The sequence below is a fragment of the Plecotus auritus genome (assembly GCF_963455305.1).
Source record: "Plecotus auritus genome assembly, chromosome: 8".
In the NCBI taxonomy this organism is placed as follows: domain Eukaryota; kingdom Metazoa; phylum Chordata; class Mammalia; order Chiroptera; family Vespertilionidae; genus Plecotus; species Plecotus auritus.
In genome coordinates this window covers 93968393-93992784 of record NC_137782.1, presented here as the reverse complement: position 1 = coordinate 93992784, position 24392 = coordinate 93968393, and the positions used below count along the sequence as shown (strand labels likewise).

At 47.5% G+C, this 24392-nt stretch overlaps 2 protein-coding genes across 5 annotated transcripts in view; both read left to right on the top strand.

Annotated features, from left to right (window-relative positions):
• The window catches only part of LOC308256769 (serine/threonine-protein phosphatase 4 regulatory subunit 1-like), an 81980-nt gene extending 74400 nt beyond the window's left edge, over positions 1 to 7580 (top strand). For 3 of the 4 annotated variants that reach the window (XM_080685033.1, XM_080685034.1, XM_080685035.1), the window contains exons 16-19: positions 990 to 1110; positions 1894 to 2028; positions 5063 to 5204; positions 6135 to 7579. In XM_080685033.1, the coding sequence (XP_080541159.1) occupies positions 990 to 1110; positions 1894 to 2028; positions 5063 to 5204; positions 6135 to 6292 (556 nt within the window). In that variant the 3' untranslated portion in view covers positions 6293 to 7579. Of the gene's footprint in view, positions 1 to 989; positions 1111 to 1893; positions 2029 to 5062; positions 5205 to 6134 lie in introns of all 4 variants that reach the window. The other variant, XM_080685032.1, reaches the window with a different exon arrangement.
• Positions 7581 to 9703: 2123 nt separating this feature from the next.
• Positions 9704 to 18275, top strand: ANKRD60 (ankyrin repeat domain 60; the record flags this gene model as incomplete). The annotated part of the gene is made up of 4 exons (XM_080684931.1): positions 9704 to 9872; positions 14212 to 14342; positions 15830 to 15995; positions 18037 to 18275. The coding sequence occupies exons 1-4, from the start codon at positions 9728 to 9730 to the stop codon at positions 18273 to 18275; spliced, it is 681 nt and encodes a 226-aa protein (XP_080541057.1). The 5' UTR covers positions 9704 to 9727.
• Positions 18276 to 24392: the final 6117 nt, after the last annotated feature.

Below are 24392 nucleotides of genomic sequence, written 5' to 3'. Positions count from 1 at the left end.
TGGGCTGACCTGCTTCCCCGGGGCTGGGTACCGGGGCCAGGGGACCTGGACCCGGACAAGACCGGTTTGGGGATGGAGCTGAGGTGTGGTGTGGCTCGGCTAGCATGGCCAGGCAGCATTATCTCTGAGCGCTGTCTCCCATATCGGCCTTGGTTATTGAAGCCGAAGCCACTGATAAGAATTCTGTGCTCCTGTGCCTGTGATACTGGTATCATTTCCCTGAAAACAGTGCTTTTTGATATGAAAATATTCACCAGCACTCCTGGCTTCTGCTTCTAACTTCCTTCAATCTCTTTTTCATTTCCTTTTGTTGCCAGTGTGGAAATAATGCCATTTATTTTCATAGCCTTCTCCCCATCCCCATGTATAAAGCAGTGAGAGCTCTGTAGCTGATTTCCCCACCGGCCCTAGGATGAATTCCCCCCTTGGAGTAAATCGCTGTTATTTCTCTCCAAGCGGACCGGCTGCGTTTGAAAAGCTCTGCAGAGCCACAGCCGGCCAGCAAAAACAGAAATTTAATGTGCAGCTCCAGGATCACTGTGGAGGCAGTGAAATCTCATCAGTGTTCTTTCGTCTGTTGATCTTTGGGAATTTCAGTGTTCTGGCTATTTTTAGGTTATCTGATTTTTAAAGTTTTATGTGCTTTCCAACTGATAACCTAAAATTGAAATAGTAAATCCCTATTCATAAATTTCGCAACCCCTGTTTTACCAAGTTTAATTTATGCCCTTTTTATTTGATTTGTTTGTGTGTATGAGATGAAAAATTCAGATTTTTTCCCCCCACTTTTCTTTGTGTGGCCATTTCACTCAGTGCTCTGCTTTCGGCATTTCCTTGACTGGAAGCCTCTCTCGGTCTTCATTGCCCTTCCTCCCAGCCTGGCTGTTTTTGTTTTTGTTTTTAAATCTATAAGATGAAGTAAGAGTAAAGAGAAAGAAATAAGATGGGTTTTTTGCCTCCCAAAACAATTTTTTTCTTTTAAATTTCAGGCAGCTGATACTGATTTTGGAACTCTATAATCCCAATGATGTTTATGATTATTTAATGCATATTGCCTTAAAGCTGTGTGCAGATAAAGTTTCCGAAGTGCGGTGGATCTCCTTTAGACTAGTAAGGAATCATGGCTTTTTCTGTTTATGATTTTTGGAAATATGAATATTTATGTTTCTTCCATTTTTAACTCCTTTATTTTTTTCTGGGCTTAATTTGTCAGTTTACCTATGAAACCAGTTTTTATATTTTGGAATTAAGAACTGTACCAGTTTGTAAGATAGCCTTTTTGTTAAGCTGTATGTTTCAGGGATGGAAATTGTGGGTAAATCATTTTATAAATGAAACCCTTTAAATAGTGGCTTAATGTTTCTGTTAAACCTGGGTTGGGTTTAGTCTACAGCATGATTTTATAGAAAAGTAGTTAGTGAACAAAGTAGATCCTATTTGATATGGGTTTATACCAGCTGAAGTCTGGGGGAAAGGGGGAGAATCTCATTTGAAAATATTATTGATTTACTGAGATATTCTAATGGTATTAAAATTTTATAAAAATGACATGTTCTGAAAGATAATGATTTAGCTATTATGCAAGGGGACATTTTCTCAGGTTTGGAATCTTAAGATTAATAATGTATTTTTTTAGCTCCAGTTCCTTGTTAAATTTTATTTTAATGAAGGGCTTTATGTGTGTTTGTGTCTGTGTATTTCTATATATTTAAACATCTTTTCTCTTCTGTGTTCTAATGATTACTATAACAAAAATTACTTTCTCCCATGCTTATAAATTTATTTTAAAGATGGAAGGGTACATAAAAATGTCTAGTTTCCATATAAAGTAGTATTCATAATTCAAATAGATGGCAGCATTTTACATTTGCTCTTCTGATTTTTTTTTCACAGGTTGTGGCAATTCTGCAGAAGTTCTATTCAAACAGCGAAAGTGCTTTGGGGGTAAATTTCATCAATGAACTCATCCTAAGGTTCCGGCACTGTTCAAAGTGGGTCGGAAGGCAAGCTTTTGCTTTCATTTGCCAGGTGAGCCTGGCCTGGGGGGAATCTAGCCTGGGCACACAATTGCCATGTGTTGATATCAGGTGCCCCAGATGAAAAACCCAGGCCTGAACTTGGGGATCAGTGGACCAAATCCCCTTATCTCACAGCAGATTGGAACCACCCCAGTCAGGCACAGTGACTCAGGGTTTCCCAACCTGTACATGCACTTGTCCTGTAGATATTGATTGAGCACCTGCTATGTGCCAGGCATGCTCTTGAGGCTGGAGACAGAGAGTAAATAAGCTCCTGTCCTCCCAGCACCTTCCATCGTGAGGTGAGGGCCAGACCCAGAGCCCTGCTCCTGTCATGTCCAGTCCAGGGCTGTGTGCATCTCTGCCCCTCACCGTAGCCAGCTACCTTGGAGGGAAGCGGGGGTAGTGAAGGACAGAGCAACAGGTTAGGGCAGAGACTATTTAATATTGTTTAAGTGAAGTTCATGTCAGCCTGTCCAGCTCCTCAAATCACCCTCTCTACTTAGCATCTTGGACATGAGGGTGTGCTTCACGTTTGGCTGAGGAGGGTGGCTGCCTCTGTGTGCCAGGTGTCTAATCCTCAGGAATAAGATCTACTGTGTGTTGAGCTTGGTACATCCATTTAAGAGCGATTTTTAGATGAAACAGTTGAAGCCCAGAGAGGTTAAGTAACTCGCTCAAGATCACACAGGAAGTATTTTATGCTAACGTGTTATTTTAAAAGTTTTAATTTTTCTTTATGCACATTTTTGAGCATGTATGAAGGTAGAAGGACTAGTGTAATGAATCTTGGAACTCGCCACCCAGCTTTGTCAGCAGTACAGGAAAGCCATGATTGAACTCCACCTGACCTCAGACCCCCAAGCCCCCCTTCTTGCCCTCCTGACCTCTCCCACTGAGGTACTCACCAGGGCCCTTGTTGGGCTGGAGGGGCATCATAAGGGCACTTTGGCCATCACTTTGAGAAGTGCCAAATTCATAGGCTTGTAAAGAAGTTGGTGCTCCAAATCATTTTCGGAGAAAGGGTGAATGAGGTATTTTTGCTTTTATCTTTAAACTAGTGACCCGGTACATGGATTTGTGCACATTGAAAGGAAATTAATTAGAAGGTGGCTGGTGGGGTGGGAATGGTGAGACGGGCTGGACATGCCCTGGAGCCAACCTCCTGTGGTCCCTACCTGGTGTCTGCAGAGTCAGTGGGGTCTCTCTGGCCAGAGGGGTCCCTCAGCCTGGCCTGGCCTGTGGGGATCAGGCTGAAACTGGCTCTCCGACATCCCCTGAGGGGTCCTGGTGTGCGAGAGGGCACTCTGCAAAGTTGTTGTTGTACAGGATGTGAAACGCAAATGCAAGTGTGCAGTAAACCAGATCCAGGGCCTACAGTGCCCCAGCAACAACATAACCCATGGCCGAAGGTGGAGTTGCGCAGCCCTGTGAGGAATTGGGCTCCCTCCTCTCTGGTTTTGGGATGCATCACCCAAGAACCACTGCTGCCAAATCACTGCAGCTTGGCAGCTCCTGTGTTGAGCATCTGCCACCTGGTGGTCAGTGTGCGTCATAGCAACCAGTCAGATGGGTGGAGGGACACTTAGCATATTAGCCTTTTATATACATAGATTCATCTTAGATTTAGAAACTACATGGTGAAACAAAGTAAAAGATGTCAAACCAATATTGTTCAAGAACAATTTTTTTTTTGCACTTTCACTAAATTCATCATTAAAGATTTAGAAAACCCACAGTAACATCAGTGCAAGGAAAGGGCGCAGCCAAGACTCCCCGCTAAGGGTCATGTTGATTATTACTAAAGTGCAGCCCCAGGGAGAGAGCATCACCTGGAGGTTGAGGGCCGACTTAGAGCCAAACCACCAGTTGGAAGCCTTGGGTTAAGCAGCCTCTCTGCACTGCCTTTGCACCTGTGAAATGGGGGAGCAGTGGTCGGTGCCTGCCTCCTGGTGTGGTCCTAAGGCTTTAATGAGCCGATGCTTCTGAGTCACCGTGCACGTGCCGGCACCTGGAGGACACTCAGTACGTGGTAGCTGCTGCAGTTCCCAGCAGTGGGAAGAGCTGTAGGAGTCAGATCTATAGATTCCGCACACCTGGTTTGGAATCTCCACCCTGCTGCTGCTTGCTGGTCCCTACCACTTTGGACCAGAATTTCCTCACCTGTAAAACTAGGCCGATTCTGACTCCCAGGACTGGCTGTGAGAATTAAACGTGCGAACACCGGTAGGACTTCTTTTTTTTTTTTTTTTTTAATATGTTTTATTGATTTTTACAGAGAGGAAGGGAGAAGGATAGAGAGTTAGAAACAACAGATGAGAGAGAAACATCCATCAGCTGCCTCCTGCACACCTCCCACTGGGGCTGTGCCCTCAACCAAGGTACATGCCCTTGACCGGAACCGAACCCGGGACCTTTCAGTCCGCAGGCCGATGCTCTATCCACTGAGTTATACCGGTCAGGGCCCGGTAGGACTTAAGTGGAGAAGCAATGAGCAGATGCTGGTGGTGATATAGGAGCCTTGTTAGTTGTTTACAGAAGCCGGGCACTGGATGGGGTCAGTGGTCTGGCTGTCACTTGAAAAGCGTTGCCCCTGCCCTCAGAGTTTGGGTTCCAGGGAGTGACGGAGGTGAGGATTCTCCACCCTTACTGGTGGTCACTACGCTAGCCTCTGCCAGAATGAGCTGCCATCCCCACCACCTTGCCATTGTACAGATGAGAAAACGGAGGCTCAGGAAGGTGAAGCAAGGCCACAAAGGCAGTAAATGACCAAGTCAGGTTTTGAATCTGGATCTGTCTGATTCAAAGCCTTTGCTTTCTCCACCAGATATTGTACCACTTGTACCTCAGTGCTTGGTGAGGAGTTACAAAATGTTAACTGTGTTTCTGACCAGATCAGTGGTTGAGAGTTTTAAATTAAGACACACATGCCCCTCAGACCCACAGATTCTGAAACTGCTTCTTTGGGATTACAGAAGTGGGTGTTTTGAGGAGAACCGTGCTGATCACCATTGAAATGTCAGTTCTTTGTCTTTTCATCACAGGCAGTGGTGAGTGAGGAGTGTATCCCTGTGGATCAGTTTGTTGAACACTTACTTCCCAGCCTTCTAAGCCTTGCCTCAGACCCTGTGCCCAATGTCAGGGTGTTGCTCGCCAAAGCTCTGAGGCAAACACTCTTGGACAAGGGTACGTGCACCAGCTTTCTGAACTTACACATCTTAACTTTATCAGGTAGCGATGAGGTTTCCTCTCTAGGAATTGTGGCAAGTCGTGTGATAGCACACTTCCGATTTATGATATAATAACTTCACTTTCATGTATATTTTATGTTATTCATAAAAGGACTGAGGAAATCAAAATGGTTCAGTTTTTACATTTAATCAACATGCTAAAATGCAAAATATTACATATCTTCTAGAAAGGAAGGAAACTACAAATTTTGTTATGATAAAAATATTATGAAAGGTAGCAAATTTAAGCCTGAACTACAAGTAGGTTTTTTGTTTTTTTTAAAAATATATTTTATTGATTTTTTACAGCGAGGAAGGGAGAGGGATAGAGAGTTAGAAATATCGATGAGAGAGAAATATCAATCAACTGCCTCTTGCACACCTCCTACTGGGGATGTGCCCGCAACCAAGGTACATGCCCTTGACCAGAATTGAACCTGGGACCTTTCAGTCTGCAGACCAATGCTCTATCCACTGAGCCAAACCGGTTAAGGCTACAAGTAGGTTTTAATGGTCTGGTTTTGTAGTCAGTAAGAAAAAATATATTGCTCAACCCGGTCAGTTATTTTCACCTGAACAGGACTTAGTATAAGGTAGGGGCTTTGGATACTTCACTTCTGCTGGAGGGAAGACAAGATAATAGTGAAAGTTTTTTTAGTTATAATTTTCTAAATATGCCTACCAATTCTTAGGAGTATATCTTTAAAATTTAGGATATACTTTTTGATTAAAGCAATTTTATCACTTTAAAGGACTTATTTATATGATAATTCTTTGAAAAATGATGTATTGTCCTGAGATTTGGTTTAAGAACCCCCAAAGTAGAAGATGTTTTAGAACACAATTCATGGCACACATGATTCAAACTCATGGTTTCTCTCTCTAGCATACTTTAGAAATGCCGGCCACCCTCATCTTGAAGTCGTTGAAGAGACCATCTTAGCTTTGCAGTCAGACCGGGACCCAGATGTCTCCTTTTTTGCCACCCTGAAACCAAAGCGGGGAAATCTTGTGGACACTACCATGCTGGGGAAACAGAATTGAGCTCTGGGATCACTCACAATCGCTCCTTCTGTACTCGGGGCACATCTCTTATGTAATCGGACCTGCTGAGGGAGGGAAGCTTCTGAAACTCTGACATCACACAGTCAAATGACCCCTTTCCCACATGCAGTCACAGGACTGCACCTGGGACTGGCCTGTGCCATGCTTCTGTGCCCCACCTACCCGATCCAGGGTCTGAAAGGTCCTAGAACCAGGTGGTTAAGCAGGTGTGAGGGCCTCCATAGCCTCAGGTTACTCATAAGCAGTTTGTTTTCTCTTATTATAGACTATATTATTTAAAGCCTCCCCAAATAAAGTAGTTTATTAGAAGTTTTTCAGTCTTTAAAGACTTGCACATTTGGCTGCCTTATGCTTTCCTATAAAATGTAGTTTATGGTATATTTTATTTTTATCTGAAATGCTGTACATGTGTAAATAACTCTTGACAGGAAGAAAAGATATTAATATAATATTAGCCTCCTATCAGTGAACAAAACAAATACATCATTTAAATTTATGCTCCACTTTGAGTTGTGGCAAATATAGCCCAATTTGTTTACTTTTGAAAAATGTGATAGTTAAAGAAGTCTACTAAAGAATGATTTGTGGCAATCTTTCTAATGTTGTATGTTTGTTATAAATTCTGGAACTTTTCCTCACCCTCTCCCCTTCTTGCAGGATTGTAGCCATAAAGCTATGTGTTGGTCTTTGATAGAGGCATGTTGCAGAAAGAATTCATTTTTAGGTGGATATAGTATCATATGCTTAAGAACTCAAGAGGGAAATTGGTCATTGAGATGCATGGACATTGCCTTTATACTTAATGCTTTAGAATCTTAACAAAACAACAAAAAAAATAGGAAACCAGTTCTGATCAGTCCATATACTTGCCCACAAATGCCAGTGGTTTGGGGTATTCAGTTATGATACTCTGGTACTTTCAACAATAAAGATAAATTAAAAAAAATAAATTATGACACTCTTCAAATTGATTTAAGTATACAGAACTTAGATTTCATGCTTTTACAATTTGAACCAAGAAAGATGCTCTAGAATTTAAATAGTTTTTGTTTTATTAGTAATTCAAAGTTCTATAAACATTAAATTCTGTATGCTCATGTTACTTGTGTTTCTGTGTGTATCTTCTCAAAGGTGGGCTTAAGGGAAGGAAGGGGCTGCCCAGAGAGGCCCAAGGGCAGCTGCCAAGGGCATGTCCGCTGTGTCATGCTTCCCTTGGAGCTTTTGTTGTCTGTCTTTTCTTTGTTTTAAATAAAATATCTGGAGCCACATATTGAATTTCCAGGTGTCCAGGATCCTCTCCCCTCCCCCCAATTCCATGGAGCTGCTGCTTTGAACAGAAAGGGAGGCATTTCTGGCACCAAAGAAAACAGGATGCACTTGTGGGAATCTCAAAGTGTAACCAGGGTTGCGTTTTGGCAACTTCAGCAAAAAGTGGGTTAATAATATAAGCCTAACCAATGGACACAGACAACAGGAGGGTGAGGGCATGCGTGGGGGGATGGGGGGTAATGGGGGGATAAGGACACATATGTAATACCTTAATAAAGAAATTTAAAAAGTGGTTTAATAAATCGGAGGCTACATATTAAGAAAAAAACACACCTTCGATTAATTTTGTGTTCAATTTTGCCTACAGTAAGTAGATGGAGGTAGTGTTTTGCTTCAGTAACAAGCGATTTTTTTTATTGCCTAGAAATTGAGATTGCCATGTTGTTCAAATCTGTTGATATAGAAGCCAGAGTAGAATTATTCAAGTGGAATCTTGTATTCTGAGCAGAGCTTAATTTTCCATTAAGAAAAAAAAGATTAGCTTCTCTGTGTTGTGATGTGTGGAATTCGCACGCTGAATCAAACGTGCTGGTAGACATTCTAGAGACTCTGTAAATCAGCCTTTAATGTATCAGTTTTTACGTTAAAAGTTTTCTATGATGTGAATGCCTTTCCAAGGCAAAGGTTTTTTTGTGTGTGACTGTAATTTCTCTGCAAAAAGTATGCTTAAAGCTTATATTTTATTCTTTTTTATTTTATTTTTATAACCACTGAGCTTTCACTATGATCTGGTTCCTGTGCATTCTGTTTTTCCCCATCACTCTAGCTTTTTTGTTGTTGTTAATCCTCACCTGAGGATATTTTTTATTGATTTTTAGGGAGAGTGGAAGAGAGAGGGAAAGACAGAGAGAAACATCAATGTGAGAGAAACACAGATTGCTTCCTGCATGAGCCCAGACCACAGCCTGGGCCAGGGAGGCGCCTACAATCAGGTATGTCTCCTTGACAGGAATCAAACCCGGGACCAGGCTGACACTCTCTCCACTGAGCAAACTGGCTAAGGCCCCCATCACTCTAGCTCTTTGTGTATTAACTGTTCATGGGCCCAGGGGCTGAGTGCTTGGCATTTGACCATCACAAGTGAGCTTCCTATTTACTTGAATGTTGGGCATCCTCTGGTGAATTAATGGAAAAGCACAAGATGGTTTCACAAGATCCCCCTTGAAAGCTATTCTAACAATAGAGTCTTTGCCACCTGGACGTTGCCCCTTGTTGAGTGTTTTTATCAGCACCTTTCTCATTCCAATAATTCGAGAGCGTTTTCAGAATTGATGGGTTTTGATGCAGCTTTGAGAACTCATGAAGGTCTGTCTCCCACTTCCGGAGTGGCCAAGTACTCCCCTACTCTCGCCCCCCAAATCTGCTAAAAGGAGTCATATTTCTGCATTTTTTAATTTATGATAGAAATACGGTTTTTAAGCAGGACTAAAGACTGCCTGAAACTTGATTTAGGGCCTTGTTCAGCATAATTCCTCCAGGTAGTTGGTCCCCAATTAGCAAAGATTGTATTTTACAGAGAGATGAGAAGAAGTCACGGTTCCCAGCAGCGGTCAGAAGCTGCCTCGTTTTCCAGGTTAAAGGAACTGACATTCAGAGCAGCCTGGAAGCTTGGCGATGGAGTTGGGGACGTGGTGGGAGCTGGGGGCGGGGGGCGTGGTGATGCCTCTATTGATGTCAGTAAAGCTCCCCGTTGTCATAGGGAGCGTCTGTGCCCTTCCGAAGATCGTCAAGTCCACGTGAGCTGCGCCTGTTTATTGCGGGGCCTCAGGCCCACAGAGGGGGCGACGAGGGCGGGGACGGCGATGACGCGCTGCCTCTGAGCTCAGCGGATGACGCACTTCGGGGACGGGGCGGGCGGCAGAGGGGGCGGCAGGCGCGGAGAGGCTGGGGAGAGAGCGGACAGCGAAGCTGCAGGGAGGCGCCCTTCGCCCTGACCCTGCCGCGGGCCAGCGGAGGCTGGGCTCCGTGGGCCCGCGGCATCGCCCCTTGAAACCCCGCGTCCGGGGTCGCACCCACAGCCTCACCCACAGCGGGGACTCGCAGGCCGTGAACATGGCGCTGGACTTGGCCCCAGACGTCTTTGTCATGCGGGTGCTGCTGGAGGAGACCGGGGAGATGTTCACTGTGACAGACTGCCACAGCGACATGACGGTGCAGGAGCTCAAGGAGGAGCTGGACCTGGCAGCCGGCATCCCCTTGAACCTCCAGCTGCTCCAGTACCTGGACCAAGGTGGCCCCTTCTCAACCTCTCCCCTAGCCTTGCGTACTCCCTGGACCCGGGTGCCCAGTCTCCTCTGAACCTGCTGACCCTAAAGGGAAGCAGCCCGATGAGGACCCCCAGCTGTCATAACACACCCAACCCCTGGAATCCTCAGATGGAAAAGCAATCCCTGGCCACACAGGGTTCTCCCAATCCCAGACAGATTCACATTAGACCTCAAATCTCAAGACAAACCTTGTCCACAGGACGACCCCACGAACAGCCCTGTCTCTTAGGGTTCCAATCCCAAAGCAAATCCTGCCCATGTCAAGAACCCAATCCCAAACCTTTTGCCACAGCAGGACCCCCAGCAGCTCAGACCCTCAAGCTCCCCAAGTCTTCATCAGGGACCCAAGTCCCAAAGCCAACAGTATCCACACAAGACTGCAAGCCCTAAAAGAGCCTGTCCTCAGTGGAACCCCATAACCCAGGGCAGACCTGCTCACAGCAGGACCCCAAACTCAAAGCAAATTCCAAGTCCCTGTGCTGGACACATGGACATAACAATCCCCAGTCCTCCAGCCAGCCATGTCCACACAAGGACACCAAACGCCAAAACAAACCTGCCCCCAAACCCAGAACAAACCTGTTCAAGACAGCCCCAACTCTCCAGGCTAACCCCAAATGCCTCAGAACCCCAAATCCTTAGGAAACTGTTTATGCAAGGATGCTAAAGAGTGAAACAGCCCCTGTTCACCTCAGCACCCCAAATCCAGAACAGACCTGCCCATGACTGAACCCCAAATTTTCAGGGTAACCATGACTGCCTTAGAACCTGGAATCCTCTGGCAACTGAGTCCACACAAGGACACTAAAGCTCAGAACAAGCCCTGCTCACGTTGGGAACCAAAACCAAGAAACTTGACCAAGACTGAACCCCAGATCCCAGGCTATCCAAGTGACCATCAGAACCCTGAATCCTCCACCGACCATGTTCACTGATGAGCGCTGAAACCTGAGACAAACTCTGCCCCTTGAGAACCCATATCTGTAGGCAAACCATGCCCATGTTTGAACCTCAAATAAAGTCCCTAAGTTGCCCCTGCTTGCAACAGACTCTACCCAGATCATGACCCTAAATCAGAGCAGACATGCCCAATTCTGAGCCCCTAATCTCTAATCAACCATTTGTGCATCTGAACCTCAACCCATCAGCCATTACTGTGTTCGTAAGGATGCCAGACCCCGAAACAAACTTCCCACATCTGGACCCCAAATTCAAAGCCAACTCTGCCCACACCTGAAAGCCAAATCCCAAGTTCACCATGACCGAATACACCAGAACTCCAACCCCAAGCAAAGTGTCCTCATAGGGGTTCCAAAGCATGAGACAAACTCTGCCCACAATAGCACCCCAAAAATCAAGTCAAATCTACCCATATCTGCACCCCAACTCTCCATGGGAACCATGTCTACATCAGCACTCCAAGATTTAAGCCAACCATATCCATGTAAGGAAGCTGAAGTTCAAAACAAACCTCGCCTACTGTATATGAGGACCCCAAATCTTAAAGCCAACTCTGCTGGTACTAGTATTTGAAACTCAAAACCCTTAGCCAACCTAATCTACATCAGAACCCCAAATTCTAGACCAAATCCTGTCTGAGTCAGACCCCCAAGTTTCAGGGAAGACCTGTTCAATTCCTCACCCCCAGTTGCCACACTACCCAGTTCATATCAGAACCCCAAATCTTAGAACAAGTCCTACAGACACAAGGACTTCATATCCCAGAACAGACCCTTCCCAAAATAGAAAGTAAACCTTGCCTTCATCAGAACCCCAGATCTCGAAGCAAACCCTATCCACATTTGATCCCCAAACACTGGCACTAACCCAGTTCATATCCGAATCCCGATCTCAAGCTGTGTCCTTGTCCACATTAGGAGCTCAGAGCTAGCCCAACAGGAATCAAACCAGCACCCGAAGCTCGCTGCGGCTAAACTGGGACCCCTGAGCTCCCTGTTCACGAGAGGCACCCAGTGGAGGGTAAACACCTGGTGCCCAGTCTCTCCCTAGCCATCGATCTCCTTCCATCAGCCTGAGGACCTGGCTGTCCTATCCCGATCCCTATGATACTTGGATGAGAGGATCAAAGCCCCCCGGCCTCTGTCATCTCCCCACCTGTGGAAACCAACGCAAAAACACTTAAAGAAAGAGATGAAAAGCTCTGTGGCTGCAGCACAGAGGATGTGAGCATCGATACTGCAGACATACTGCAGTGATACTGCAGAGGCCAGAATGGTGGAGACAGATCCGAAGCAGCCCGGGTGCAGCTGCGCAAGCTGCCATGAAGCAGCTTCTTGTCTGTGCAATGAGCCCTCTCACCCAGAGAAGTCTCGGTGCCATGTCCCTCCCGAGACAGAACGACTCGGAAAGGCGTCTGTGGGAGCCGAGGCCCCTTCCTGTGTATCGGTTGTATGAGGAGAGTATCGGGCAGATGCTTTGGGGCATTTCTGAGGCTTTATTCAGAGGGAAATAGATCTCAGACCCAGTCTGTATTTAACATGTTAAAAACGAGGTGAACTCTTGAAGGACTTAGAGTTCCAAAACAAGTAATTTGAAAATTACGTCTCCTGAACTACGAATGTCTGGCCCCCTTCTGTGAATTTATTTCTGCTGATGAGCTATGCTGAGCAGTAAATTCAAGAAAGCGAAGTCACAGGATTGTGACTTACCGCTGATGTCACAATCCTGTCCCTCAACCAGCACTTAGCGAGTGTTAGAAGCTTGACCTCTCTCTCGGCTGTGGTCCTTACTGTGGACAGCCAACAGGAAAGAGAGAAGGTGGGACCACGCTGATAGATGAAATGTGGGCTCCTGCCTATATGTAACGAGCCGATGCCTCTGTGCCCACCTCAAAGGTTGCCAGGGGGGTCAGATGAGCTAATGGATGTGAAAACCTTGAGAGACACAAATGTGAAAGGGGTGAGCAAATCTGCAGATGAGGGTCGCCCTGACAGGTCTGTCGTCAGCTCTAATAATTTATTTAAGCGGGTGATAATTAGTGTTTGTGTAAGCTGAAGTTGCTGCCTGCCTGCAAGGAAGAATGTGCTCTGATTTCTTCCCGAGGAGCTGCTCAGCATGTGTGACTCGCACACTTGTCGTTCGCAGGGAAACTCAGCTTTACTCAATTTCTTCAAGGTTGATGGGAAGACAGGTTGTCTTGCTTAGTCTAATTACTGATTATCCTCTGTGTTGGAACCACAAACAAGACCCTAATTAACAGATTTGCCAGCCACCACTTCCTGTTTACATCCACCATCCGGAGTTGCTGGGAACCAGAGATACTGGCAGAGCCTAGAGAGGGATGGCGCCCAGCGCTAGAAGGGCGGGCAGGTCTGGTTGGAGTCCTGGCTTTGCCATGCACTGGGGGCCTGAGTTTGCTTATCAGCAAATGGAGGTGACAGGCCTCGCTTGCCATGAAGATTACATAATGTGGGCACTTCTGCCCTGGCCGGGTGGCTCAATTGGTTGGAGAGTTGTCCCATACACCAAAAGGTTTCAGGTTTGATTCCTGGTCTAGGCACATACCTAGGTTGTGGGTTTGACCTCCCGGGCTGGGTGTATACGGAAGGCAATCGATTGATGTTTCTCTCTCACATCAATGTTTTTTTCCCCCCTCTTTCTCTCTCAAATCAATAAAAACATATCCTTGGGTGAGAATTAAAAAAACAAAACAAAATAAGAATGTAGGTACTTCTTACAGGTATGTAGTAATCACTCGATCATGAAACCCAAGAAACACGGGTGAATTCCACCTGGAATAAATGATAATCCAATCCAAGCAGAGATGAGACTAATGTGTGGCATTGCTTATGGAGAAAGCACAGATCCAACAAATGTTTGCCATTGCTACTTCTTATCCAACGATGACAACATTCGCCAGAGCGTGTTAGCCTGATGTCTGTAACTTGTATGACTACACTGTGCTGTGCTATATATAAAGGATAGCCTAGTTACTTCAAGTTTTCACTCTGTTTGTAGAGTTTGCCTCATGAAATGACTCTAGCGACTCATGTTTTTCGCAACAGGATGAGTTATCATTGCGGAATTTTAGAAATCATTGCCTTGGTTTTTGTGTTTGGTGGTGGTTGTTTGGCTTCTCTTTGAGCTGAGCCAAATTAATTTTCTGAAAGCATTAACGACCACAAGCAGATTTGTGTGGAGCCATCACATGAGATTAGTGCTCAAGTTTCTGACGTTATCTTTGTGATACCCAAGGTCAGATCACCTCTTAACTAGACTAACGTAATAGTTTATCTTGAATACCCATTTTTTTTTTTTTTAAGAAAAACTGATTCTCCGCAGGAATTTTGATGGATGACACTACCCTGAGGTTTCACGATGTCGTTCCTGGTGGAATTATTTCATTACATGTCTGGCGTTATGATGGATGGGCGGACCTGGTTCTGGCGGCTGTGGAAGGGGATACCAGTAAGGTGTTTTCATGATTCTTTAAATGGATATTACACTTCATGAAGCAGTTGTAAATTGTGTGTGTGTATGTGGTGGGCAGGTGGGGGGTGTGGATCCCCAGTCTTTAATGTAAATATTTGAGTAGAAGTTTCAGAGCAGGGAGAAAAGATAACAAGGACTTACGTCCTAATGATCAAATCCTGGATCGAGTGTTTCCACTCATTCATTGGGTTTGTGATTTCACTGTGTTCACTCACTTTTGACTTATAATCCACTCATGCCCCCCAAAAGAATCTGGGCAATGTGTTCTCTATTCACGTGTGTATTTGGTGAAGTTGGAAACCTAATATAACGGCCAGTGCAGTGCCCCGGATGCCCTGGAGATTCTCGGCCTGGAACACGGGCAGGTGCACCATCCTGGCAGGGTCTGCCTTTCTCCAGTACACAGCAGGCACCTACTGTTTGCCAAGCCATGTGCTGGGCTCCGGGGTGGGGGGGGGGGGGGGGGAAGGAGGTGGAAACCAGCTTGTCCACCCAATGGTGAAGACGAATCACTCAGACACAAGGGAGCAAGTGTGTGTTCTTTCTGGAAAAGAAGCTCGATGAATAGGGATGAGCTGTGTGCGAGGAGACGGAATTCACTCCGGCTGGGAACGGGCTGGGGAGGCTGGGTGCGGAGGGGTGTTGGGATTAGGCCTGGGAAGGGTGAGCGGGTTTGGGGGAGGCAAGGACAGCACTGCAGCACCCCTGGTGGGTGCACGTCTCAGAGGAGGGTGTGGGGCAGGGCCCTGCCCAGCTGTCCCCATAGCCGCGGCCAGGTCCTCCCTTACTCCTCCGTCTCCCAGGCCTCCCCAGCGACTGGGGCTGTGCCTGGACATTCTGGCTCTGGCTCTGGACATGGGTGATTCCCTTTTGTCTGAGCCAGTACCCTGCCTTGTGCACAGTCACAGTCTCTCCTCCCCACCATCCCACGCCAGACACCGCCATTAGGGAGAGCCCCTCTCCATGCTTGGAGCCTTAATCCACCCCGAGGTGATGGTGTTCCGGGCTCTTCCTCACCGAGAGCCGAGTTCAGAGTGTTCCAAAGCTAGCAGACGCAATGGGCCTGAAATAGATCGCAAGGTCGGAATGAGCACGTCTCAGGGGAAGCTTGTTCCCCGAGAGGAGCCCTTCCGTGCTGACTGGGGTCTTCCTTACTGGCCACAACCACCTTCCTCTGGACACCCAGAAAAATCTGTTTTTCTCTCTTCAAACATTGACAGGAAGCATTTCCTGCCTTCCGAGCCTGCCTGATGGTACGTTCGTATTTCCTGGGCATGTATAGTGTCAAACAATGTCCTCCCTGGATGTTTTCCAGCTTTCCCATTAGGGTTTGCCCCCTCTGGTCCCACGGCAGGCCTTCACTGGGCATTTGAGCAGACCTACCTTTGGGAGGGCCCTGCCCCCGCCGGGCCTGGGGACCTGTGCCATGCGGCCCCCACGCTCACTCCACTCTGTGCGTCTTGCCCAGCTCTCCTGCCTTGGAGTGAGTGAGGACTCTCCATACCGAACTGCAACTCTGCACTACCTGGGAGAGAAGCAGCGGAAGAAGTGGGTAGCTCAGAGGGCCTTCGTGGCCTTGTACGTCGCCTCGCACAGAGGCCACGTGGAGGCGGTGCAGTATCTTCTGGAACAAGGTAATTGTGAGGCACAGTGAGTATGTTCAAGAATTGGAGTCCTTTGTGAGGAGGGAGAACAGAGTGGTTTGTCTCCTGGTCCCTTCAGCAGTGGTTTCCTGGGCGCAGGTCTTGTCAATCACCCATCATGGTCCCTGTCTGAGGTGTCTTAGGACATGGTATAGCCAGAGGCTGGTCCCCTCTCTTGGCCAGGTCTCCAGGGAATTCTTCCTGCTGTGGGAGAGCAGCTGAAGGGGCGTCCTGGCTCCGTGTCCAACCAGACACCCTGGTGCGTCCCCCAATGCCTGTGTGATTTGCACCCCAGCTGAGGTTGGGTTTCTGACACGGACTAGGGGCCCCAAGCTGGCACCATTCTCTTGGTGGTTGGCAGTCCCTTCCCTCCAAGCTTTGAGATAATCACCCCAAACCTTCTTTCCTTCTCTCTCCCCATCCCTCAGCCTTAGCCTGCATTGTCCCTGAATTAAGGGCTTCCCATGAGATTCTGCAAGAGTGGGCTTCATCTCCCTGGATGTAGGATATTTTTGAGAAAAGAGGCCCACAGATTGAGGTGTCGCCCATTAAAGAACAATGCACAGTAGTTGCAGCCAGGCCAGGCCAGGCCACACTTCCCCGGGAAAAGGAAGCACGTGACAGGCAGGGTCCTTGGTCAATGGTTGGAAGCTCAGAAAAGGGCCTCATCCAAGGGTCTCCGCTATCAACGCCCCCAAATTAGACCCTTTCTTTCCCACCTGCAGCCTTGACCCAGCCTCTCTCCACTCAGTCTGCTTTTTCCCACTTCCAGCAGGCAGGGCAGGCAAACATCTCGGATGCGCGGGTAAGATGACCAGCGGTGTCATGATGGAGAGAGCTTCCGGACTGTATCCTCCCTCCCCTGCCTTCTGCACTCCGCCTGTTGTGAGATGAAATATGGGCTTTTCACAGCCCAGCAGTCTTTTAAGCTCATAAAACGCCATTTTCACTCTGATGGAACTGTGATGTATTTGAAAGCACCAGTTAAAAAATTACAGCCAGCTTCGCAACGTTTTCTGTCCTTTGCAGACAGGCATTGGGAAGAGACGACTTGGCCCAGGCTGGGCGTTAGGAGAACCTATTTAATGAACCCTTTACCTCACCGACCAGCCATTGCTCATAGAAATGGGCTCCCCAAATGTCAGTTGCATGGAATTAAAGTGCCTTGTTTTCTGTGTCATGACATTTGCTACCCAGAATTTGATTCCATTCAACAAGTCCACATTGGACACCTGTCATTAGCCCATCCACCTGCAGGAGGCAGTGAGGGATGCGATCAAAGCCAAGTGTGTCTATGAGTCAGGCCGCCCGACGTCCGTCATCGCCTGGGCGCCTGTCTTCCCCAGGCATCGCGCTACGTGCTGGGGAGGAAAACAAAACCACTGTGTTTTCTGCCCTCATGGAGTTTATGGAGTTTATCAGCACATGAATACAAGCAATTAATTCCATGGTCAGTGTGCACAGCGTATCTACCGAGCTTATACAGAGGAGCTCGGGAGTGCTGGTGAAGGAGGGGTTCCCGAGGGAGTGAATGAGACCTAAGAAAGGATACAGTGATCCCAGGGGCAAGGAAAAAGGATGAGAGTGTGGTTGGCAAAGGGCACAGTACATGCAAAGGGCCAGGGGCAGGATGAGGGAGCAGGGTATATTTAAGGGGTGAAGATGGGAGGCTGGTATGATCGGAGCATGCAGGGTGGGGAGGAAGAACATTGTGGGGGTGTTGCTGGAGTGATAAAGGGGAGGGGAGGGGAGATAGAGCAGTAAAGACCTAGAACATTACCCAAGGGCAGTGGATGCCAGCAACGGGATTGGAGGAGGGTGATTGGCTTTTTGAAAGATCACTGGCTGCGGTGGAGGAGCAGCCTGGAGGTGAGGTCGTGCTGGGTGCTGGGGGATGCATTGTCCCTAGCTTAGACATGGTGTTGAGTGTGGGAACAGTTGTTAATTTTCCTAATATTCCTTTCACAGCCTCAGCCCTTCCATGCTTCTCTTCCTGAATGTGCCTACCTCAGCCAACTTTCTTATTTTACAGGAGCCAACTGTCTTGGCCGATCCCCCATGGGCAGGACACCCTTGCACGTGGCTGCAGTCATGGGCCAGTCGGACTGTATAGGCCTCCTGCTCCAACACGGGGCCTCCATCTATGCCAAAGATGCCAAGGGGGTGACCCCTAAGGACATCGCCCACCAGCTGAACCACAGGCAGGATGAGCAGCAAATGTTCCTGTCCTCCCAGCTGCCAAAGTCAGGGGCAAAGGGCCTGAAGACTTGAGCAAGACTTTTCAGGGAGGAAAGTCTGGGTCTGGCTCCCAGGAGAACACGGCTGAGCTCCCGCTGGGATGTTTGCTGGTCAAAGCTGAGCCGGGCAACTTTTGAAGCGCTCAGATCCACGGTGACCCTTGGTGAGCAGGAAGGCAGGAAAACATGGCAATTAATTTGAATCAGATAGTAAATTATCTGTCCTGGTTGCAGATGACCTGCCGAGGGAGCTGATAGAAATAGGTGAGCTGTGTTCATTTTGTAACCCATTACGGCCCTAATAGGCTCCATGCCAGCCTTTAATTTTAAGCTGTTTGTACGTGGTGCCTGATAACGCCACTCAGGGTGATGAGGGCCAATTACCTTGTCCCGTGTCTGGAGGCCATCTATTGCACCGGGTGGTTGGAGTCCCAGCAATCAGGAGAGCAGCTCTGCCGTTACTGCACAGACGCGTGTTGGCAAATGTCGGGAGGCTGTGTGCAGTGAGCGTCCATTTGTGAAGCTCACAGAACCAAAGGCTCCCACAGCTAGTAATGTTCCAGAAGTTTCCCTGAGCCATCCTTGAGGGGTCTGAGGCTTGAGTCGGGGTGGGGTGGGGTCGGGGGAGAGCTCGGTTCTCCAAACATGTTCTCCAGAGCGTGCCTGATTTGTTGAAAGGCAACACGTTGGCATTGAATGTGGAGGTGGTGGTGTGAAAGATGATGATGAGCTTGTAGAAGGAGCTGGCACCTTCTTTCCTTGTGTCCCATCCCCAATGGCCCAAGCACCACCTCCCACCAGGTTTCTCCTTTCTCAACCCAACTCGCTGCAGGACCTTATGGGGCAGCGTCTATGCTTAATTCTAGGTTCTGTACCTCACAAAAGATACAGACCTGTGGGCCCGACCTGCTGTGTGGATGAGGGAGCTGCGTCGGGGAGACTATAAGGAAAGGTGAGGTTTGAGGCAAACTGACACACACTCCCCTGTTTGAAGGCACTATGGCTCAGCTCCAACAGAAATGGGGGTCAAAGGCAGCCAGATCTTCCCAAGCTGTCTAGAGCTGGAAATCTGACTTTTTGATATAAGTTTTGGTTTTGAGTGTTGGCTTGAATTTTTTAAGGATTGTGATATGGTACAAAAGGAGAAGAAGATTTGAGGCACACCCATAAGACTGCCCTCCATTGTGAAACTAACTCATTTCACAGAGGAAAGTGGTAGAAACAACTTATGACTCATTGGGACAGTCCTTGGCTCTGAAGCCACAGGGCAGATGGCCCAGGGTCCTGTCCTGGCTGTTTCTCTAACGCCCTATATTCTGCTGCAACTTCTGGAATCCCTCTCGGGCGCTTAAGTTGTGTTTTTAAAGTGATGGAGATGGCATGGAATCCTGGTGCCCTTCCTTCTGACTTAGGTCCCAATAACTGGATTCAGCTTTTAAATTAATTGGCCACATTTCCTGCTGTCATGGCGAGTAAGAGCTGTGTTGATGGGGCCCTACACTTAGCAGACGGAGCTGTACCCAGCTCAGCAATCTGTTTGACAAATAATAGTCAGGAGAAAAATAGAGTTTAGCGTCAACTATGTCAAAACCGAGATCTTATTTTTGGCAGGCTTTCTCCAAAGTCATAGGCAGATATTAAATAACCCCATTGAGCGGGTCAATTCATTTAGCTAATGAGGTGTGTTGGGGGTAGGGGAGGACTTGAGCACCCTTTTAACTTAACAAGTGGCATTACTCAAAGTCATGTTTGCCTGGAGCTTTGCTCTATTGTCTTTGTTTTAGGAGAGCCAAGTGCCTGACACTTGTCCTCAGAACTTTGGAGGCAAGCACTCTATCTTCCTATGGCCCCAATTCAATTAAACTCTTGGCCAGAAATTGGGCAAATTCCAAGCTCTCTGTGGTGACATTTTGCTCAGTCTGTGGCAGGGTCATTTGAACATGCCCGAAGGTCCTGGGGACTCTTCCTTTGAGAAAATCTCAACATCCTCTCTCATATTCAAACAAGCCTCATCACAGATACAATAAAAGATGTCCATCCCATAGAAGAGTTGATTTGAAATTGATCACAGTCATGTTACATTTGTAGATATTTCATTAAACATTTTTAAAGGTGTTTTTTTTGGGGGGGTCATTCTTTGAAGCCAACAGAAAAAAATTTGGGGTTGGGGCATCTCAAATATTTTTGTAGGACTTTAGAATCCGTTTAGACCCAAGGCATTGGGGGTGGCGTTTAGCAGTGAAACAGCGGTGGTTTGCAGGGGCCCAGGTGGACCTCGCCTCTCCTAGGAGAGAATGGGCTTCCTCTGGGAAAGGAGCGGGGCCAGTCTTCTGAGTATAAAATCCAGCCCCCTCTCTTTATCTTGTATTTCTTGTGAGCCTGGGCTCTCAGTCACTAGAGCAAGAAACTGGGGGACTACTGTGGAGATGCAGAGTTTGGGGTCAGTGTGGACCCCAGATCACATCTTTTTTTAAAAAAAATATATTTTATTGAGTTTCTACGGAGAGGAAGAGAGAGGGATAGAGAGTTAGAAACATTGATGAGAGAGAAACATCGATCAGCTGCCTCCTGCACACCTCCCACTGGCGATGTGCCCGCAACCCAGGTACATGCCCTTGACTGGAATCGAACCTGGGACCTTCAGTCCGCAGGCTGACGCTCTATCCACTGAGCCAAACTGGCTAGGGCCCAGATCACATCTTGCAGGCTTTGCCCTGTGATTAGAGGATGGAGGGTAGTCATGGTGCCTGGTCCCTAAGGGTGTTGGGAGGGCCTAGGAAGTAGAACATGCTCAATAGATGCCAGTTGTTATCATCTGAGAGCTTGGTGGGATAATCTTGCTGAAGTCAAAGGCTAAATTATTGGTGTTTGAGAGAGAGGGAAGATAGGAGAACCATTTGGTGCTTTTCTTGGACTCTCTTAAGTTCCTATCACCACAAAACTGATGACCTGACACTTTCAGGTCAGTACCCCCAGGAAAATGCCATGGAGTGTCCTTGGAGTTCTTGGTGGCCCAGGAAGGAGGTTTCCTCGGCCTCTCTGCCATCAGGGACATTGCTCACCAGTGTGCCTTATGTCAGCCTGGAAAACAGTCCTTGGAACTCGGGAGCCCCTCTGGAGAGGTGAACCACTCACTAGAAGCTGTGTTTCTACTTGCCTTGGCTGCCAGGATGCTCAGAGCCAAGATTAGCCCCCCCCCCACCCCCGCAGCAAATACCCACTCTCCCCCTGAGTGCGTTGTAACCAGTCTCTCTTCTTGTACGTGTTCAATTATAAGTTGCCCCCAATCCTCCTGAGGTCAGTGTAAATGAGAAAGAGGTGACACCAACTGTGGTTCAGATGGAGCTTTGAACATCTTTCCCAGGTCTGGTTTGGCTGACCCAGCCTCCAGGCCATCAAGCCTCTGGTCATGCTCCCCCTCAACCCCCGCACACACTGTCTCAGCGGCAGCTAAACAAAGACACTGAGCCTTATTCTGCATCCTGTCTATTGGCCTGATCTCCAGCATCCTTCAGGCCCTGGATGTGGGTACCTTGGCTGCCCCTCTGGACCTTGGGCCACCTCAGTTCTAGCGGGTCTTCAGCACGGTGCCATCTCTCTCCAAAGACTCCTCCTGAGGTGTCAGCTGAGCTTGGGCTCTGACCACCAATTCTGCCTTCTGCCCCAGACCTGGACCCTCTAACTGAAGCATGGTCACCAGCTAATGTTTCCTGGAGAGGCGAAAGGGCTTCCCATGGCATCTCAGGGGACTTAGGTGGCTCCTGACACTCATAAGTGACACTGAAACCTAGGGTGAGAAAGTCCTCTCCTTTTCAAACCACTCCCAGTTCCTTTAATTCCAACAAGAAGAAACTCTCCATTTGGAACTAGTATACTAGACCCTCACCAGTCTCCCTTTTAAAAATACACAAATAGAGCCAATGGCAGGCAGCTGTGTTTTGGTGCGAGTTAATACCATTGCCTTGTTTTCAGTATATTTTTGGGCCAAAAGTCTATTCCTTTCTTCACTCCTAACCAGTGTGTGACTTTGGGCAAATGGTCGCCTCCGATCTCAGCTTCTTCATCTATCACGGGGCCCCATCATCTCCATGCCAACCTGGTTGTGTTGGTGAAATAAGAGAACCAAGGTGAACTGTGCCCTCTGGACCTGAAGCCCAGACGGTGTGCCTCCCCCCTCCCATCCCCCTCCAACCTCCTGTGAGGGCCCGGCCTTGTGAGCTGCTAGATCTGTTTAGAATTTTCCTTTGACACCGACTGTGTGGCTCTGGGCCAACTAGTTGTATTTTTCAGAGCCTCAGTTTCTTCATTGGTAACAATGGGTACTAAAACCTGCCCCTGTCATTGCTGGAGGGATCCAATGCCTGGCACAGAGCAGACGCCTGACAAACAGCAGGCATTGCTCTTATTATTATCACTACCGCCACCTAATTTGCTTACAGTGTTTACTCGTTGGGAATCAATAGTCTCCCGGTTCCCAGAGCACCTCATCCATCCTCAGCAAACCTTATACAATAAGCGTCTCCATCCAGAATGGATAATTCCCAACTTGGGGGATAAATAATGTCCCTGAAACTTGCTAATGTTTTGCTATTGAGTACAGAACTTCCTCAACAACTTCTAGAAAGCCGTTTTGAACTTCAAACGCCAGGGTCAGTTCTGCAGGAAAGGGAAAAAAACATCTCAGGCGAGAGGAAAATTCCAGGCGCTGGGCTCTGCCTCTGCAGTGCACACTCAGTGCGCAAGCACCCGGCAGAGGGCAGAGAAACCCATTAACATTTAGAAAACGCGGTGTTTGTGTTCATCAGAAATGTCACAGATGCTGCAGTCTGCGTCACAGTCAGAGCTCTGGAGCAGGGATCGGCAACGGGGGCTCGCAGACAGACGCCCCCGCCTGGACCCCTGAAAATTGTCTGCAAAACATGGGTGTTGCGCACCTCTTTTTCTGGGAGAATGTTCACAGCTCTCATCACATCCTGAAAAAGGTCTGTAGCTCCCCCTGCCAGACATTTGCGAACCTGGACACAACACAGGGAGACCAACCTCGCCAGTTGTCAGATCAAATAAATAAACCCGTGCAATGTCACCTACACATGTGGTCGTGTACACTGTCATTGCGCAATCGGAAAAATGATAAATACTGATAACCCAGGTGCCTGGGAATCGGCTCAGTCCCACACAGAGGGATGCCTTTCCGGATGACGGCCCCACAATAGGGCTTCCTTTGTAAAGCCACGCTGCAGAGACAAAGCCCCAGCACATAACGAGCCGGCGCGGATGTTCACGACAGCTGTTCATGAGGCAAGTGCCTGGAAACACTCCAATCCCCACCGCGGGGAATGATGGTGGACATTCTGCAGCCATTAAACAATGGCTTGATTTGTATGTATCGGCTAAGGGACGGCCACCAGGGCTGTCTGTGATGTGTCAGCAAGTGAAAAACAGCAAGTTGCCCAGGAAATGTGTGTGAGCTCATTAAGTTACAGTTTTAAAATGGAGGCAAACCTAACAGATGTGCATTGAAGTTTTTTGGAGCAAAAACAGAATAATGTCAAAGATTTTCAAACTCTTAGCAATGCTGACTTCAGGGAGGGAGGTTGCTAGAATGGTTGGTCAAAACTAGTGCCTTATTATTATTATTATTATTATTATTATTGTGGTAAAATACCCACCCATATAACATAAATTTGCCATTAATGGCATTTAGTACATTCACAATGTTGTACAACCACAACTACTGTCTAGTTCCAGAACATTTTTATCCCCTAAAAAGAAACCCTGGGCCCTCTGTTCCCCTTAATCCTAGACAACCACTAATCTACTTTCTGTCTCCATGGGTCTGCCCATTTGTGATATTTCATATCCATCAAGTCCTGCAATATTTATCCTTTTGTATCTGGCTTCTTAGCATAATGTTTTTCTGGTTCATCGTGTTACAGCATATGTCAGCACATAACTATTTTTATGGCTGAATAACATTCCACTGTTTATCCGGTCACCAGCTGGGCACACCTGCATTGCTTCCACCTTTTGACTATTGTGAATGCTGCTGCTATGAACGTGGGTATAGAAGCATTTGTCTGAGTCCCTGTTGTCAGTCTTTTGGATATATACCTAGGAGAGGAATTGTTGAGTCCTAGGTAATGCTATGTTT